The sequence below is a fragment of the Lampetra planeri genome, chromosome 40 (genome assembly GCF_965212315.1).
Source record: "Lampetra planeri chromosome 40, kcLamPlan1.2.h2, whole genome shotgun sequence".
In the NCBI taxonomy this organism is placed as follows: domain Eukaryota; kingdom Metazoa; phylum Chordata; class Hyperoartia; order Petromyzontiformes; family Petromyzontidae; genus Lampetra; species Lampetra planeri.
The window spans coordinates 3,237,331-3,257,984 of NC_136146.1; the positions used below are offsets into that span (position 1 = coordinate 3,237,331).

Here is a 20,654-nt window from a genome sequence, read left to right on the forward strand (position 1 = left end):
CGATGCGTATTCTACACAAAATGCATGCGTTTGTATTCGAGCATATGCGTGCACTATCGCTGTACCGTATAACGTCCACGTTCGCTCAGAATGCCCTCTAGGGCGCTGCAGGCGTCTGTGTACACGTGGGTGGGTTGCGTCGTTCCGTAGATGATTTGGCACGAGGCGATATGCACAGGCACTGACATGGCACGCGCGTGTGCCTGGGTACGGACGCAAGCGGTCCGTGAGCCCAGTCGGTGGAACAACCCACGGGGTTTTTTCAGAAGCAGAGAAAAAAAACGTCTAAATGAGAAGAGCGATTGAGGAAAAAAAAATGTTTTGTTTCAATGGGGAAGAGAGAATGTTTAACCAGATCCTCTTTCCCAGGCAATGGGCAGCTGTAAGCAACTGTCGCCTGAATCTGCTGATGCTCGTTTCCATGGCTACCTCTTCCCCCACAATCCCAATCCCTCCAACCCTCTTGTGTCTCTCTCCCCCCCCTCCCCTCCTCTCTCTCCTCCACTCCGCCTTTTGATTTTTTTTCCCCCCTCTCACCCTCCGCTCCGCTGTGCTTCGTCTCGGAAACCGGTCTTTGTCCGTCGCATTATCTCGCAATGAAAATTTAACAACCGTTGAAGATTTCTGCTCGTTGTATTTCTCGGACGGGCGGGCGGGCGCATGGTGTTTGGCGGTGCTGAAGGGAGAGCTCATTCGTCCGCCCGTTCGTTCGTTCAGATAGCCGGGGCGGTGGATTTGCCCTAGCGGCCGGCGGATTTGTTTGTTTATTTATTTATTCGCCTATTCCGTCCTTCACCCCCGGCTCGCGATGCTGAAAGCGACTCGGGTTAGAATGCATGCGGCGTGAAAAAAAAAAACCTTGCAGCAAAAGGGGGCTGGGGGGGGGTTGTGAGCAGCAGCAGCAGCGGCGGTGGTGGCAGAGCTATGCGCGTGACAGGGCTGGCTCGGGCTCCATTGCGTGCGAGCACGCGCGTGCGCAGGCACCGCTGCCTGCAAAATCGAGCGCGCTAATTCCCGTTAAGAAAACCGGCCGGTAGCTTCGCGATTAACAAAACAGATTTCTCTATATATACGCGTGTGAGCAAAAAGAAAAAAAGAATATAAACCCGCCTCCACCGCTTCCCAATTGGTGATATAAGACAGAGAGAGAGAGACAGAGAGATATAACATTCTCCACACCGCGATACGAGGCCCAGAGCGTCAAGACATTGCACGGTGGCCAAAAGAGAACGACTTGCCCTCTTGCGGGATTCCTGAGCGCCGGGTGCCATTCATGGCCGTTGCACAGCCGGTCTCCGGGCTGCGTTAATTCGTACATTAGTCTCACGGCTGAGCGAGCGAGCGAGGGGGTGAGCAAGAAAAGCGGTGCAAGCTAGCCGCGAGCCCGTGGTGAAGCCGTCCAAAGAATACTCGATGACTCCGCGCCCGGGGCCGGATTGCCGACTGCTACTGGCGTCCGTCGGTGTCGGGAAGCGGGCGGCCAGTCGGAGAGGCGTCTCGGATGCAGAGTTTGCGCCGCATGCGACGGCCGATACCGAAACGATCTCGGGGCCCTAGGCTACGGGAGCCAGAGGTACGTGCGCGCGTCCGAACATCAACAACGACGACGTGCGTGCACACGCCACGCTTTGCGTGAGTCCAAGGGGTGGGGAGTAACCACGGGGCACTGCTCAAGGCAAACGTTGCGGGTTCTTGTTACACCTGCCGCCGCAAAATGAAAATTGCGGAAGGCTCGTGTGGAATTTTAATAAGCAAACCCATTCCGTGTATTCCACGCGATTCGTTTTCGGGAGGCGGCATTCGGGTTTGATAATGGGAATGCCTTTCTCAGCAGGAATGTGTGTGTGTGTTTATCGAACGTCTGAGGTTCATCGCTTCATAGCCAGCATCAGCGTCTGATAAGATTTCACTGCATGAATATCACGGCAAGTGCCATATGTTGGCAATGAGTCAATTATTTGACCCACTGCTTGTAAAAGCGATTGTTTTCCTGTCTCAAATTTGCATGATGACCAGCATTCTTAAAATGTCGCTTCTGTGGAATTAACCCAGTAATAATTTTGTAGACAACAACAGAGCAATTGATCTAAATGATGATGGTAATGATGATAGAGCTACACGTGTATATATATGTTTTATTTTACACATTTTTATGAAAATATTTATCAGTGCTAGTTAATCGGTTTCTAATTTTACCCAGGAAAACGTCTCTCAGCTTCAAGATCATCTTTTTTCAGGGGGGTTCTGCTTAGTCCCATGCAAACTCAGTGCCAGGAGAAAACCAACATGTATCACATTTCTTTTAATCAACTTATGGCCATTTAAGTACGAAAACCTATCTCTCAGACGTGAACGCAAACGCTTGCGCATTCGTGGTAGATAACGAAGTGTGTGAAGGTGAACATGGCAAAAAATGTAACGGTGCAGCTCTGAAAAATTCACTCTTCACGCCACTGCTGCTGGAAGACGAAACTGCAGAGGCCCACTAGAGGGTATTTGTTGGCCTACTTTTCCACAGCGGCCAGACGTCTTGGGAGGGTAGATGCGGCACGTGTGCACGTACAAATATGCAATTTCCCTTTTACCTGTTCTGTATATTAAACGCATTGTAATTGTACTTCCAAGGCAGGGCACAGAACATTGTTAGGAGACCAGGTTTTAAATTAGTTTTTCAAAGCTACGGACAAAACAAGAGAGAAAATTGGCGCTTCTGGAATAACACTCGGCAGACATCTGTACAACCGGGCTCAGAATACGAATTTTTTTAGCTGCAACTGGGATAACTTCGCACGTGTTATGTATGTCATGCTGTAATAGGCTGAATTCAAATTAGAATGGCGCCTTTGTACTTTCGACCGACTAAATCGCTAGCTGTTGGGAAATGTGACAACAAACGAATTCTCAATCAGGGCATTCAAATGCTGCATTGGAAATGATTGCAACTGGGAGATTGTATTTCTTTTCCACTGATGCTGGAAATGGGAAACATTTTTTATCTTGCGATGCTAGAAAAATCTAAAAGTATTGTGTCTCTGCTGAAAAAATCAACGAAGGGTTATTCTCTATGGTCATCAATAGCAGAATGTAGCCATGTAAAATTAAATGGCAAATGGTAACCAAGGTTTCCTTCTCGAAATTAAGTGCACGACTGACCATAGCGATGGCGAGATGTTACGTCTCTCGCCCGGTACGGTGGTGGGGAAAAGTGCGGGAACTTCCACCCTTTCCAAGATATCTGGCCAGCGCGGTTGCATAGGCCAAACATAGCCTCAAGAATTGCTCTCTAGATCTGCCTCTAGCAGAGGCCCTCCCAGCAGCAGTGACGTGAGCAAGACATTTCAGGGCTGCACTTTTACATTTGTACAAGTGGCATCGGTTCACCCACTGTTATAGAGTGCTCCATCACATGGCTGCTCAGTGTGTCTTCTTGCATTCGAAATATGATTATCGGAGGGGCAGAGCAGAGAAGGTCACTGTGGAATTAGCCTATAATTGATTGCATTGCCATTATGAGTCACGGTTTGTTTGTGTGAATGACCCGTTGCTGTGTTGTTTGGACCGTGCCGAGTATTTCTCCCCCGAGGGAGAGGGCGCATTGGACTGGCGGGGTTGAGTCTGATCAATGCAAGCAGCCGCTGTAGAGAGAGAGGGCACCGTGATGGTCACAGGCCAACCAAAAGAGTCCTCCTGCAGCTCGTACGATTGTTTGGGTGGAGCCCATCTCCGAGGTTGGTCCTGAGTCAAAGGTAGAAACACCACGTTCCTATGGCAGGGGCCGGTACCTCCAGAGGACAACTACCGTTGGCTTCTCACCAAGCGGTGCAGCCTCAAGTGGTACTCAGTTTACACACTCTGGAGAGATGATGATGATGATGATCTGAAGAGATGATGATGGAGAGATGATGATGATGATGATGATGATTTCGCACCTCTGATTAGCACGGTTGGTTACGTACTATGCGAAAGAAGTTCAACATACATACATACATGATGATGCTGAATTATAAATTACGATGATGATGATGATGATGGCGTTGTTGATGATGGTGGTGGTGGTAATTTTGATGATGGTATTTGCTGATGATGATGGTAACAATAATAACTCAAAATTACAGTGATAACATTTTGGGGCATTTGAACTCACAGTCAAATCATCGAGATCTCTGCTGATGAACCAACTGACCAGACTGACCCCAGCCACACTCACATATTACGGAGATTACACGTGAAGACAATCCCAGTGTGGATATACCCAGGTAAACTGCAGTTAAGTGGAAGGGCCAAAGACGAGCAAATCAGCCCGCACTAAAATGATTACTTCGGTTGATTCATTGAAATGCTAGGTTGCATGCCTGCGGCGAAAATCAATGTGGCCCAGTTTTAAATGACTGCGAGCTGACAAATTTTCCAGGCAAAATCCCACCATTCTAATACTCCTTTTCCAAAACCTCGTTCACACCTTCCGATATATTGACTCTTCCACAAAGGAAAATAGTCTGTGGCCTTCGTTTTGTCCCACGTGGATTAATTATCCTCTCCTCCATGGATTATCTAAACACATAGTCACCACATGTCAAATGACAAATAATTCTTCCACTCGGCTACTTATTCAGCCCCGTAACGTCAGGGGGCACTGGGGGTGACCGAGCCCCCCCTACTGATGACTCAGGCCCTCCTTTCTAGACCCTCACAGCAGAGTTGGGCGTCGCAAGCCTTAACTTGTATGCATTCTCCATCGCTTCGATTGCCGATCTCCCAGCGTGGGAGTGAAAACAAAAAGGGCGAACCTTCTTGGCTCTTTCGGTAAAGTTCTTCACCTGAGAACAGCTGCTTGCGTTGTGGCCGAAACGTCGTGAGAATTGCATTTTATTATGTTTAATTTTAATTATTTTATTATTTCCCTTCTACGTGACTTTACCGAAAGAACCAAGAAGATGAATCTCTGCAGTCACGAAAGCTTTAAATCGAAAAAAAGGGCCAATTTATGTAATCCCTTTGCCTTCGTCTACACAGCAGCATGAATGTGTGCACCAGAATTGATCGTTCGGCGGGTCGCATGTGCTTTGGTAAAGAGTGGGTACTCCCACCATTGCTCTCTGAGAGAGGTTCTGTGGAGCTCGCTTGAGCGGGAAAGTCTTCCACCGGCAGTGGGGCATGAGCAACCAATGTGCAGGGCTGCACGCCTGATGAAAGCAATCGACGGGACGTAGCTCAAGAGCACGTGAGTTCATCCGTGCTGTCCGGACAGAGACGTGGGAGAATGAGCCGCAGGCTTGCCGTGTTTCTAGGTGCAAAGGCAGATGGAAAGTCGGTGCTCTGTCGTCGTTATTATCCAGCTGGGGTGACCTGCGACTCGGCACGCCGCTAACGGCCACCGCCGCCCTCCGCCACTGATAACGACCCGTGCATACGCGAGCACGCGAGCACGCGAGCACAAGACAACGACAGCCTCCACATACTTGTTTGGGGCAAGTGCTGTTAGCGAGCACCTATGAAGGCTGGCACGGCACACGAGGCGGTGGGTGGCCAGCATTTTGCCCGGCCGCCTTTGTCTCCCTCGTGGCGATGTTTACACACCACACTAGGTACTCGTTTGAGGTTGAGTCGAACTAGGGGAGGCCCAGGATGAGTTCAGATATTCGTCACTGGTGTTGGCCGTGAGTGAGAATCGAACCCGGGTGGCGGGGTTCGGAGCGCAGCTCGCTAACCACTCCCCATCGCACGTACACACACTTGCGCACACTTCTGCACGCGCACACGCGTGCAATAGACTTCCAAATCCAGGGGCAGCATGGTATACGAGGTTTTTTGTTGTTCCGTGGCGCGAGTTCGTCATCACGTGACGGGTTTGAGCTCATAATCTTTAAAGCACGAGTGGATATTCTTTGCAATTTTCTCTCTGGGAATTTTCAAACGGACAAAGAGTAAATCCCTTCATATTACAAATCACTCGGGGTTTCCGTGCGTTTCCAGCCAGTTCTACGTGTGTGTGTGTGCGTGTAAATGACTGTCAGTTTGTCTTTTTATTAAGGAGACTTCATAGGGAAATGCAAAGCCACAGGCTGACTACTTTTCAACGTGCAAATGCCAAGCGTTGGTATTTTTGCGTGGTTGTGCAGCGCCTATCACGCCAAAATACTGCGAGGCAGGGTCGATGAATCGCTGAGAAAACACCATCTGCCATATACACTCGGGAGCATATAGGCAGCGAGGTGCCTGCATGAGGCAGTACAGCAAATATGTTGCTGACCTATTTCTACACACCTTTAGCATTCTTCCCTGGCATGCGTAGGGTTTTCTACGCACGCGTAGGCTTTGAGAGCATTTGGCTGCTATAAATGTCCACGTGATAAGCCCCTTCATTGAGCTATCATTTGTGGCCAGGTCGCTTCTGAAAACGAGCTGCATAGCTAGTTGGCCTTACCTGGTAAAATAACATACAATTGTTGATTAACATTTCTTTGGACACTGGTTTCCTGAAAAAGATAGATAAAAAATAACATGTATTATATATACACCCTCTAAAGAGTAGTTTGAGTATTTAGGATAATCATACTCTCTCAAAATGTTTGTGTAGGCCCATCCAAGTCTCCCCATTTTCTCCAGCCACGCGCATACTCAGTGTAATAGCGGGGGGCAATGCAGACAGCTGCCTGGTGGTAAAAACTGAAAACTGGGCCATAGGTGGCCCTGAGGACAGATATTTAAACTGTGCCAGCAGGATTATCGGAGAATAAACGACGGACAGCCTCGGCACGTGAGCCATGCGTGTACGTTTAACAAAAAATACGCACGCATGCGGTGCAGCAAATAATAACGGTCAACGGAAATAATTCCACCCTCTTGGTTGCTTTGCTTATCCTCTTTGCAAAAGGTTCGTGCAATCCTTCTGCTGCGGGAGCTTCAGCAAGAATCAAATTGCGTACTCTATAATGCTGGATGATTATTACCTTTAGGGAGTGGTCAGGGCAGGGCAATATCAGCCTGTTCATATATCTCTGCTTCTCAGTCTGCTTGGCTGTGTTTTTGTCTGCCTGTCTGTCTTTCTATCTTGTCTGCTTGTCTGTCTCCCTGTCTGTCTATAATCTCACATCTCGTTCTTTTGTCTGCATATCTTCCTGTATGTTTCTGCGTCTGTCTGTACGTTTCTTACTTCGCTGGGTGTTTGTCTGTCGCTATGCCTGTTGCAAGCCCATCCTTTATAAAGTCTGGGTGACCTTAAATTCTTCGTAAATGCCAGTGAGGCTCGTGTGCACTGAATGCTAAACGCGTGCAAGGGACCGTCTTTGCGTGCAAGTGTGTGTCTGCTGTGAGCAAAAACGTCGCCAGACGTTGAAAAGGAGGGCCTCAGCCAAAGCCTAAAAAGAAAAACGAAATTCTCTTTCAAAGTCATAGCATTGCCGTGGCTGAATTACGATTCACAGCCACTGCGGTGGTACAACGATGGCCGATTCTGAAAACTCTTATGAAGTCTTCCAGAAACGAATTTGTGTTACCTCTGTTGGTTATACATACCCTATGAGCGTGATTCTCTCGAGCTTCTCTGCTAGTGTGCAGGCCCTTCCTCCAGCAGTAGCACACGAGCAAGCAATCGCAGGGCTGAACATTTACTTTTTCTATTAGTCAAAGGTGGTGAATATGGACTGAAGACGCTGGCAAGAGTTGAGTGCATCTTATGACAAACTAAATTATTTTAATTTTATCCGGTAAGGCCAACTGAGCTATTAAGTAATTTTTTCAGCAGTGACCTGGTCACAAATTATAGCTCAACGAAGTGGTTTATCGCGTGGAAATTTATAATAGCAGCAGCCACATATTCTTCACGCACGATTCAAACCACGGGGAGAGAACATGCAAACTCCAAATATACAGGCAGGCGCCAGGGTTGGGATCGAACCCACGACCTCCTGCATGCCAGGCGAGGGAGTTAACATCTCGCCACCGTGGTGCCGGCTCGTGGACTGCCTCGTTGCGGGCGTGAGCGTGGAGGCGGAGATGCGCGTCGGGCGCCGCGTGTGTGTACGTACGTGAATGTGTGTACGAATGCACGTACGTAGCCAACCGTTGCTAATCGGAGGGTGCGGAAAAATCTAGGGCACGATGGACCCGAGCCACGTCCCGCGACGCCTTGCACACAATGGGCACGAGTCTACCCGCAGCCGCCGGGGAGAGACGGGGTGGGGGGGGTGGGAGAACCGGCGCGCAAATTCCGTAAAAAAAAAAACGCCGCCACGCTCGGCGCGTGTCGACGCTACCAGCGCCGGAGGCGAACGCGCTGCCGTGCCTGGGCACCGTCGGGCAGGACAAATGTGTGTAATTTAAACTTCTTTTGCACCGTACGTACTAAAATAATGGATGGGTTTCGGCCACGGTGCCGATGAAGCCTTCTCAAGCGCCGGGCAATTCAGCGTTGCTGCACGAGGCGCAAACTTCGGTCAGTTGCGATCCGGGCCGGATTCGTTGGAGCACTTGTTGTCGTACCTGATGGTGGTGGAGCACTTGTTGTCGTACCTGATGGTGGTGGAGCACTTGTTGTCGTACCTGATGGTGGTGGAGCACTTGATGTCGTACCTGATCGTGGTGGAGCACGGAGCTTCCACTTCCTTGGACTCGATAGAATGCAACGTAGAGCAATCGGGTCGATTGACGATCCGACAACACGCCCATCTGCTCCGGTCCCTCAGGTAGCCAGTGGTCAGTCGCCTGCTCGTCACTCTTCTGTTGCTGCTACCACTGTCAATGTTGCCATGAAACTTCACCCGTTGATTCTCACCCATTACTCCACCCATGGTTGACTGTTGTGTCTTGTCTATAATTGTTCTACCACCACACTCATCCTGGTCACAGTGCTTCTCTTTCGGGTTATTTCCTCGCACTGCTCCACTTTGGACTTCACACCCCAATGTCTCTAAAATGTGGATTTGACTGACACGTGACAGGTACCTTGACAGCAAGGGACATGAGAAAGTAAAACATCCACAGCGTGGATAAGAGTTCCAACTTGAATGTACCTCAGAAGTGGTTCTGTGATATCACATTCCTGAGGCCATTCCCGAACATGGGATCATCACAATTTCCCACAATATTTCTAAATGTGCGTTTTATCTCACGACTATGCGGCTAAGGGACGAATTTTTTTTTTTATATTATCACGTCTGCATGATTGCCAGCGAAATACGACTGTAATTAACAGTGCATCTTTGTTACATTTAATAATAATTACAATTGATTTTTTTCACTTTAACAAAAAACGCATTATGTTATATATGAACAGTATTTATTAATAAAATGACTAGCCCAGTGCAATTGTCTATTGTGCTGTCAATATTTGTCACATCCACAATTGATGTGGCCTGTTGCCTCAGGCTGCTGTGCGATATCACACTGTCTAGGTCAAAAGGTCAAGGTGGTTTGTGACAGCACAGCCCCTTAATTACGTGAACTATTATTGTTGCAGTACGCTCGTTAACATGATCATAAAAATGATCATTAACATGATCATTAAAATTACATCAATAATGGGTCGCGGGCCCCTTTCTCAATCCGCTGCTAGAGGAAGGCCTTCCCACCTCGTATTGGTTGTGGGGGATAGTTGACCATACTTCACCATGCTGGCACAAAATGGACTACTCTTGTGAACGCATGGTGATGATGGTACTGGTAGTCATGGTGATGATGGTACTGGTAGTCATGGTGATGATGGTACTGCTACTCATGGTGATGATGGTACTGTTACTCATGATGATGATGGTACTGGTAGTCATGGTGATTATGGTACTGGTATTCATGGTGATGATGGTACCGGTACTCCAGGTGATGATGGTACTGGCTGGAATGCCAACGATGATGTTGATAGCAATGGTGGTGGTGGTGGTGATAGCGGCTGTCTTTAGACACCATGCCAATGAACACACAGTACGACCAATAAACTAATCGCAAATTGGACATTATGTTTTGGAACATAATTAGAATCAAACAATACGATGAATGGGAGCAGTAAATGATGGGCAATGGTTTTGGCATTTCAAGTGACATTTCCTGAAAGCCAATTGCCTGAAAATCAAAATCCTCTCCACGGAAAGTACAAAACTGTTCCTTATGTGTATTAAGAGCTAGTTGACCGAGGCAATTACTTTATACAATATATGCAATTATTATTGATTGATTATAATCATGGGTCGAAGTTTTTATTGAGGTCCTCCGTTGTAAACGTTTTTAACGGAGTTATTTTTTTAAATAACAACACCGTGATTTATGTCATTGTAATCAACGGTCACGATTTATTTCATATTTATTAATTATAAATCAATGGTAAGTGGGGCCACTGCGGTTCAAGTGCAGAGTCAATCGGGCGCCGTCGCGAGCACCGGCGGATTCCAAAGCCACGCTCGCAGGGAACACTCTCGCCGCTCTTACCTATGAAACACGACAGCTGTGAGATCACCCGGCGACACACGCGCGTAAGCGATAACAAACAGAAAATGTACAATATATCTCAGGACGCCGGCTTGTAAACGCAATACACACTTGACTTCAAAAACACACGAGCGTTTCCTTTATTGCCATTGGAACAGGGAAGAGCCACTGCGCTGTACAAGTCCTGCCACTGAAGGCTGTCTCGCCAGTCACTGTCCTCCCTGTCTCGTGATGAACGCAGATAATTAAAGAATTTGGATCCGCCGGGTACAATTTCTCTGGCAAATGCGTTCGAAATTGGGGTTGCACGGAAGGCAAGAGGTGGCTCTTTGGCAACGTAATGCCCCGTCCGCTTTGCTCGGCTCCGACCAATTGGAGACAACTGGCGAGTTTACGAACGATTCCTCTATTATGTTTGATTTAAAGCTTTCGTGACTGCAGGGATTCATATTCTTGGTTCTTTCGGTAAAGTCACGTAGAAGGGAAACAATAAAATAATACAAAAATATAACAATAAATTTCTCACGACGTTTCGACTGCAACACAAGCAATCATCATCAGGAAAAACACAGCAAGAAAATGTTCTTGCCGTGTTTTTGTGTTTTTCACACCTGATGATGATTGCTTGTGTTGCAGTCGAAACGTCGTGATAATTTTATTGTTTTATATATTTTTTTATTTTGTTTCCCTTCTACGTGACTTTACCGAAAGAACCAAGAATATGATTCCTCTTTTGTTCGTTTTTGTGATCGCTCGGAACGTGAAACCCCCTTGGTGCGGTGCATCACTCTGGACCAAACTGCTGCAAGGCAACAGTTGGCAAGCAGATTATGCGATTTGATTCATTCAAGCGGGGGATGGGATAAAATGTTCCCAAGGAGACACTTGGGAACAATTAAGCAGGATGCAGCGCATTCATGTCTTGAAACAACAATAATAATAATAATACTCACCATCATCATCGAATGCATAGCGACATTCATGCCGGACTAAAAGATTGACATAAATTCTGAATTCACAACAGATTTTTCGCAATTAGTAATCGTAATTTTTAACGCTCTAATAACGTGCGTCGGAGGCCGGCGATGATGACTTGTGACCCGAGGTTTTGCACGCCAGCCACCGACCAAGACCATTCCTAATGGGTTTTAGCTCAGCAGCTTTGAAGGCAGCTGCGTCAGGGTTGAATTTCACCGGAGCAAAAAGTGGGGAGGGGGGGGGGAAAAGAAAAAAAACACAAGAAGAAAATTGCTCTTCAAGCTCATTGCTTTAAGGCATCAAATGAGCCTCTGCAGACTCACGAATTGGGTATTTCTGGAAACGGCCACGCGGTCCGAAACGCAGCGGCTCCGGTTTCTGCCGTCACTCTGCTGTACAACAGCAGCTCCTGCTCCGCTGGATCCACATCCAGCCGCCGTTGGTGGCGATTGAACCTGACGGGATGTCTACGGTCGCGAGCGCGCACGGTGGCAGCGGCGGCGTTGTCGTTTGAAATCTCGGAGCTTTCCCGCGGCTGCGTCACTCTTGGCCAGTGGCTTTCTGGGTTTCGGAATATTGTTGTTGAACGCTAAGAATCCTCAATTGCGCCGATTTAGTCTGGGTTTCTGCGAGCCTTATTCCGTTCTATTGCGTTCACGTGTGCACGCGTGCTCGTGGTTTTGCACGCTTGTTTAGGTGTCTATATACAGTCATTTCAATTGTAAACAAGCGGTGACACCGTAATGCTGCCAGGCTTTTGTGACGTCGTGCGAGTTGGGATGTCACAACACCCCATGCGGAGTTGACTCACCGGTGACAAACGCTGATTCGTACACTTGTAGACTAATTAACAAAGATATACCGACAAGAAGCCAGTTAGCCAAGTCAGACCTAATGGGAACCAAGCAGTACAGCGAATAAAGATGAAACGGATCCTGTTTGTTCAATTGTTGAGTATAAAGTTGGCTAACCGATGTCAATGTTTCATAATTCATTGTGGCTTCAAAGGACCACATTTAATGTTAAACGATCACTCTCTGCAGCAGTGCGAATTTGCACACTCATGCAGACAGACAGGCAGACAGCTATCATGTTGTGAACATATAAATAATATATATATACAAACACAGACCGTGTTTTGTTTGAAGTTTACCCCAGTACAGACTACATGCAAGAATGGCGATGTCAATTTGGATACGCAAAACCTTATGGGATTGTTGTCGTGTCTTGCCGTTTAAGCACCTTTTCCTCGTAAATATTTGGCGAAAGCTGCAACTATCAACAATTGAATTAACAGCAACGTTTAATGAGCAGGAGATATGTCTCCTTCACATATCCATCTGTCCACGTAAATAAACAAATGTGCGTATTTCGCAACCAATATGCCGCATAGCCTTCTGGGAGTGCGTAATTTCAGCAGCATTGTTTCAAGGCAAGCAAATTCTGTCAGACTGATCTGTTTATTCATTAGCGATGGGAATGGAATTTTACATTGTTTCAGCACTAATATTATCAGGAGTAGGTTTTATTGTTGGTTTCTGTTAGCAAGAGCACATTCCAGCCAGCAAAACACAAAGCGTTTGAACATCCGTATCTTTTGATTCGAAGCTTTCGTGACTGCTGTCTTTCTGTTTGTCATTCTTTGGAGGAGCGTGGTCAGCCAAGTGGGGTGTTGGCTGTCGTGTTGGCCGGCTCTCTGTGTTGTGTTGCATTGTGTTTCTAGGTTTACTAGGTTTGTTTTTTCTCATTCATTCTTACCTGATGATGGTTGCTTGTGTTGCAATCGAAACGTCGTATTCTATTATTATTTGATTACATTTTCTACGTGACTTTACCGAAAGAACCATATAGTAATCCGTAACTTTGTTTATCTTTTTTTTACCATTTGCTGGGGTTTTTTTTCCCGCATGAACTCATGCAAGTGAAATATTATTCATGCACTCTACAAAATGGGGCACATGTTGATTTGAGTATGAATATCTGTGCAGAGCATTCCATTCCATTAATCAAGGACCCGCACTGCAAATATTTGTGGCTATGTGATCACTCTTTGCTCTGTAAAATGGATTGCCTTGCATGCTAATTAAAGTGAGGAGTATAGAGATGCCAGTAGTATTATTTTAAAAAAATCTATCTCCAAGTCTGTATTGTCAGAAGATGGAATGGGTACACTTCATTACAGACATTTTTGAATAATTCAATATCTGTACAATGGAGGCCTACGTACAAATGTCACATTCATAGTCGAGAAGCCGATGATTTAAGGCCTCGCGTTACGTTTAGCGGCGACTGTTTCATTTCCGCGAAAACAATTAACGTGAAACGTTACATATAACCATGAGCATGATGATCAAATACTAGTGTTCAAGGGAATGATGGGCTACCTGTTGGTCTGCCAATACGACTGCCCATCCATCCAAGGACACGTAATACATTTCCTGTACAACAGCAACCACTGCAGAACGTACCACATCAAATCGTCCGTACATTTGGTATACGCGCCCGTTCTTATCGGGCAAGGCTGTCACGAAGCCGCTATGTTTAGCACGTGGGTATGGTCGGTAAGAGTCGCGGGAATTTTTCAATTTTCACAAATTGGGACTGTGACGCCAGCCAGGGTGCACGTCACGTGACCATCCGCGTCAACCGCGAAGGGGACAGTGTGCGCATTAATTGCTGATACACCCACAGCAGTATTAACCAGGTCAGCCTCTGGGCTCCAATCATGAACGAGCGGAAGATGTGCTGCCGCACAGCTATGCCGCGTATCTTACCGACACCAATGCCCGCAAGTGGATGTTGGCAATTCAATAATAGGGTGTTTCCGTGCAGTCAAATCTCTGGTCAAAATTCAAGGCTCCCTGGATGGACTCCCTTGCCAGTTTGCAGATATCATTTGCTCCTCTTCGATTGCGTTGTGTGTGTGTATTGCATATATGAATAAATAAATGTCCTAGCGTACGTATACACGGACGTGCTTAAATGCGCGTCTGCACGTGTATAATGGGAGTGTGCGATGAATGTATATATATATGTCCATTAATGCGTAACATAAAAAAATATCACCACATCTCAGAAGCTCACCGGGGTTGAGCCTTGTTAGTATGTGCACAGGAGGCTGTGTGGAGAGACCAGGCATTGTGAGCTTGCAATGCAAGGTGGCCAGGTTGTTTTTTTATTCATCTGCGTGCAGTTTTGAGTGTTACCTCCTCGTTTGCTTGGGTTTTCTCCATGTACTTTGATTTTTTTCCCCACAAGAGGCTAAACGCTGATTAATGGAATTGGCCAATCATCCCGATTAGATGCAAGTCTCCTGCAAAAAAAGGGATTGTGGTTTAGTGAGGCTTTCCTCAAGAAATACGTAAAATTTTGTATCATTAGCATTAAATGTGCCTGTGAATGTATACATGCGTGCGTTTGTGTATTGTGTGTTAATACTGTGCTGCAATTGTAGCCTTGTGGTATGACCAATAACCCCTGCACTTCAGGTTTAGACGTTCATTAGTTCAAATCTACCCTCACCCCTACCTCCATCCAAGAAGACACGTTTTTAAGTGCGTATCTTTATTAAGGATACATTTAGAAAATGTAACAACAAAATATTGTTGTTTACACATAATTACGTAATGCATTTACATTAATTCCAAAACTGACCAAGACAGAATTGAGTAGAGCACCTTGTGTTTTACTTTGAACACCATTTTATGGGCATGCAGTCAGTCATTGGTGACCGGCCTCAGACCACTACGTTGTCTACGTTGAGAGTACAGATAATTCACGGTGCTCAGATTACAACCCACAATTTCAGCGGTGTCGGCTAAATGTTAGTTTAATATGCAGACTTTCACGATCAATATTATCCGGAATATAGCTTTTATTATTATAATTGGTTAGATCGCGTAAATATAAATGTGTCGCTAACCCCGCCACCACCCGACACAGCCAATTAGTAAGGTTTGTCACGTAAACAGAACGTGCCAATTCGTTACTAGTACAGCAACACCGGTGTGTTGGAGAGTAAATCCACAACATTTACAATCTGAGTACGACTTTCACCGGTAATTACAACTAACATCATCAGGCGACAGCCAGATTTGGCTAAATGGTCTGACAAGTCTCCTGGCTCACCTGGAAAACCCTTTGTTTAAGCGTTTTTTCTTCGCGTCACTTTAAATGTAAAAACCGATAAATATTCGGCAGGTTTGTGATGGCGCTTGCCTCCGAATGCAGTGCTTGGAATGTGGAGGTTGGTGGTTGGCAGTCATAGATGTGCCAACATTCGCAAAGTGTTGGGCTATAAGGTGACCAGGAGATGGCAGTAGAGCAAACTTGTTTTCTGATTCATATTTTAATTTTAAAAAAATAGACTGAATATTGAGTCAAATGGCTTTTCGTCGTGGACAAATGATAGTCATAATGATTTCAATGTTGAGTAGTCTTTTCCAAGTCTGATTGATAGTCTGTATGTGGTCGATGGTAGAGAAACCTTTCATAATTTCGACCGGCTCACACGGTTTGCTGGTCTCGTAATTGTGAAGTATTCTGTTCTAAATGCCCATAGTGAACATTTTATAAATGGGTGCCATTATGGTGCTAATGGTTCTGTATTTTTTAAATCAGTTTTTGAGGTGGAGCAAGGAAATCTGTCCATGTGCAGGAGCTGGATGGATCGTTGTGATTTCGTTACATGGGAGAGGTCTTCATCTAGCAGTAGATAGTGCAAGGGCTGCAATGATGAAGATTGGACCGTGATTAATGATATTGACGATGATGATGGCTTACCAAGGCAGGCACTCGAGCGGCGCCCAGAGGTCGTTGGCCAAAGGCACAACGGTGTTGATGACACTTAAGAACAGACCTTGAGGGGTCAGGGGTCATCCGCGCAAATTGATCTCGCAGAAGGAAGAAGGCAACGGTGATGCGCAGGGGCTTCTACAACAAAATTGGCCGAGCCGACCTCGTGACCTTGACCGATCTTGCCGTCTACCCACAGTTCCGCCGGTGACCTCGGTGAGATCACCGCTCGGCAGCGGTCGTGCTTGCGCCAGCGACGAGAGCGGAGCGACCAAGGCGACCGTCGCCAGTCAGCCCAGCCAGGTCGCTGCTCAAGCCCGGACGGGCCGGACTCAGGGGGTAGCCGCTGCAACACCGGACCGGGCGCCGAGAGCCAAGCCGCAAGGTGAGCGAGGACGCTGCCGAAGAGCCCGCGAATAAAACCTCCGCGCCACTTTGCGACGCGATCACATACAGAGGGGTGAGAGGTGTGGGATGAAGCCGGTTAGCATTATGTATGATACAGAGCACAAACTGTTACGTGGGGTGGCGGGGGGTGGGGTGCACATATTCCGTGGGCACAAGTTCCCCGAGCGTTGTGCTCCTGGATTCAGAGGATGCGGCAGATGGGGCTCGCAGCTCTGGCTAGCGTTCTTGAACATAAGCGCCAGAGCCTGCAGGGCTCCTGACATTCTTAATAAACGCAATTCCCCCGTGGGCCACGGGAAGGATTTTTTTTAGACCTGCCGAGTGCCCCTCCCCTCCCACCAATCTCCCCCTGGGAGGACGCGTTACCCACAATGTGTTTACCTCTTCTCCGCAGCCAGAAAGTCGAGTGCATGGAGAGGGCTTCGCCAATCCCCCCCGAAAAAGTTTCCATAAACCTTAAAGCTTGGCGGATTCTCTTACGATTCTTACACCTGGAATTGCGGTTCCATCCTTAGGGTCGGATATACATTATACATTTCCTACAGGGATTGCCCAGCTCTAGACGACAACGTGGTCGACTAAGCGCACAGCGACTGCACCATTCCTCTCCCGGCGTAAATTTGCTCGTCATGAGATGGCGCAAGCGATTTTAATTTAGAAGCATTGATTCAGTTCCTTCCTGCCTTGTTTTGCGCCTTCGAGTCTGTGCCATCTGCTCTGTCCAGCGGCAAAATTGCGTGTAGGCACGTGTACGCGGGTTGCGTACAGCGAGAACGTATGGAGACAGAGTCTGTGAATGTCACCCAGGGCCACGGGCAAATCGATCACCAAACCCGGGTTTGTCTGTAAAATCCCACACGTATTATACGTAAAATATAATTCATATTATCTGCACTGTAAGCTTATCTCTACTGTTCATAATTACCATCTGCATAGCATCATCTGTACTATCTCTCACCTTGGTTATATGTATAGTGTCATCTGCTATGTCTGTATTGTTTGTAAGTTTTTGTTGCCCTGACTTGTGACATCGAGATCAGAAACGTGGACGATCGCAAAGGCATTAAAAACATGGACACAGGGTGTGCAACCAAGCAGAGGGGGAGGATGCATACTTGGAATTGGACTGAGACACGGAAAGAAGAACGTGCTGATGAGAGCACACATTGATTGTTGAGCCCAGAGATTGGGTTTGGGCCGCACACGCCACGAGAAGTGACGCTGGCCCATGGTTGAGACCAACGACGGAGCAGAAGCTGAAGCGAGGAAACGTTGCCCCCAAACGGGATGTCCGCCGTGGATATGAAGTGACGTAATTCAGCCGATGTGCGGGAGCAAGACGGATCGGTCCACCGCGGCAGCACGAGAGATAGCGACGGCCTTCATCCAGCAGTGAACAGATCGTGGCCGATGAAGAATCCATGCATCAATCCATGCCAAGAGTCCTGCCGCGGTCACTCCGGGGCAATTTCTGCAGGGATGTATTTTGAAGTTCACGTTGCGTGCCAGTGTTATAGACCCAACCCAAGTTGTGAAATTATTCATGACTCTGGGGGTAAATTATTTATTCAGCTGGGAGCCACAGTGGCAAAAACGCTCAGCTCGTGCTCAGAAGATTGCCAGCTGGAACCCCATCGGAGGGCGATTCTGCCTGCCGGCATTTGCTCCAAGGATAGACTGTTCCTCGCCCCTGTTAATGGGGAAAGTCCATTCAGTTAACCACAGGGACCAACTGTCGTGCATTGGTGCTGTGCCGCACTCGCAAAACACCTGCCAGGGGCTGCTCCTATACAGCAATGGCCATGCAGGCAGGGTCACAGCCGCCGTAGGTGTCATGCGAGTCTGTACACACGTTTTCACTGTTTTGCATGCGGCCAAGAGAATTGACATCCACCAAAATTGCGCACAGCAAATCACGGTATTTTTGAGTCAGCATTTTTTTTGTCCCCTTCACCAAGGTGTCCTAAACGCTGATTGCGCTGACTGGCGGGACCTTTAAATGGCACGGTGGTGCAAAGGCAGTTGGCTCAGTCCTGAGCCAGGAGTCAGCAAGTTGCATAGGTTTAATGTATCAGACTCACCATCACAATCTTTATTTAGACTGCAACAGGAAACCGTTGAGCTATGAAGCAATTTTTTTCCACAGATGTCCAGTAGGCATGGGTCAGCAAGTTTCAACAACAACAACAACAACAAACAAACAATAAGAAAAAAAACGATAGGAGTGCAAAATAGAGAAAAGCAGAACTCCATTTAATCAATGACAGTGGGGGTGCAAACTTCACGAAACCTGTCTGTCACCCTGCCTGCGGTTACTTCTCATGCACCCTTGGTCTCTCCCCTTCGCAAAAGGGGATAACGAACACCGCGGCTCTCTCTCGGAGCCTCGTGCGACGGGCATCGATTCATCGGACCGGTTGATCGTGTCTCGAAGACGAGGCCCACGCCCGCGCGTCCCTTCGCCCCAGACGCACTGTGCCGCTCGCGCGAACAAACCGAGCGGCGCCGCTCGAGAGGAAGTGTGCGGCCCACGTTGCCGTGCGCCGCGCTGTGGAAAGAGAGGAAGGGAGCTCTGCGTGTTTGTGGTTCCACCGGCAGCAGCGGCAGTGGCTGCGTGTGCGCACGCACGCACGAAGAACTTCCTTTGTACACAAACGCGGAGGGACAACACGTGTGTGTGTGTGCGCTGACGGTTAGGCGCACGGCCGGACGCGGCGATTGGCTGTGCCTGAGGCCTTCTTCTCTTTCAAGGAGGCATTTGGCATCCAGCAGGCGTTTAGATGTAGAATTTAATAAATAATAATTATCATCTGTAACGTGCCGCACAGCATTTTGCTGCTTTCTCAAAGAGAGCGAATGACTCAGAGGCGGGAGGACCCACAGACAGGCAGGAAATGAGTCAGTGCAATATTCCCCTCCAAGCTCTGCAGTCCTCTGTATATTAAGGTGTTATTGGTCATTGAATGAACATGTGGGAGGAAACCAGACCACCTGGAGAAAATTCACACGTGCGAGGGGGCAACATTGTACCCCATACGGATGGAGCAGGTGGAGTCCACTTTTTGCCGTACCGCCTTTTCCTGGCAAGCCATGTCATGGTACTTGTGCCTCTACGGAAAGGAGTTTCACAACATTTGTATGAGCCACCAACCCTCGTTGCCTCCACAGCGCTCAAGTATAGGCGTGTATAGCCACCACCGCCTGGCTAAATGTACGTCTTACATTCAGACCAAATGAGACTGGATGACCGAGGATGCCGATATTTTTACCTCACAACCTGCTGCAGTGGAATCAGTAGAATGCCTCTCATCTCACCTTGTCTGCGACTCCCTTTCACCCTCGACTCCTGCTATCCACGGCCCAAATCGATCCCCCCCCCCCCCCCCAAAAAAAAAATTACTATCTGGCAGGAGGGAGCCTTCCTATTCATCTCTGCCGCAGGCAAGCGGCAACATTCTGGGACAGTGGAATATTCCTTGTTCCATTTGCATTGTGAAAAAATAAATGAGACGTACGTACGCATTGAAGGTGCTCACGGCCCGGATAAAAACATTGCACCTGGCTGGCACACGCGCGCGGAGTCCAGCAGAAGCGGAAATAATGGGCAGAGCCGTGCAGCCGCGGACACCCAAAGACAAATGTCCCCCCACGTAGCCTTCCGGGGGCTGTAGGAGCGGGGGCTGTAGGAGCGAGTGCTGTTACGAGCGCCTATTAAAGGCCGACACAATGCACAAGCTCGGCTGACTGTCTCCTGTACCAGGTAGTAATTTAAGGCGAAGGACCAGGAATTGAACTCGGGTCACCGGGTTCATTTGCGCAGTCCGATAACCAATAGGTTATCGATAACTAAGACACAAAGATCCCTCTTATAGCCTTAACAGACTGTTAGGGAAAGTGCTGTTTGTGAGCACCTTCAAAGGTTCGAATGGTACACGAGATACAAAGATCACCCGTATTGCCTTAAAAGATTGTTGGGGAAAGTGATATTTGTGAGCACCTATGAAGGCCAGAAGGGTACATGAGAGGGTGTGTGGCCAGCACCATGCCCGACCGCCGAT

The 20,654-nt window shown here is 47.7% G+C and overlaps 1 protein-coding gene across 1 annotated transcript in view; it reads left to right on the plus strand.

Annotated features, from left to right (window-relative positions):
* LOC144731729 (FYVE, RhoGEF and PH domain-containing protein 3-like) overlaps positions 1-20,654 on the plus strand; it is a 114,020-nt gene that overhangs the window by 48,815 nt on the left and 44,551 nt on the right. The window contains exon 2 of the mRNA XM_078612924.1: positions 16,388-16,573. Coding sequence (XP_078469050.1) covers positions 16,388-16,573 — 186 coding nt within the window. The remainder of the gene's footprint in view (positions 1-16,387; positions 16,574-20,654) is intronic.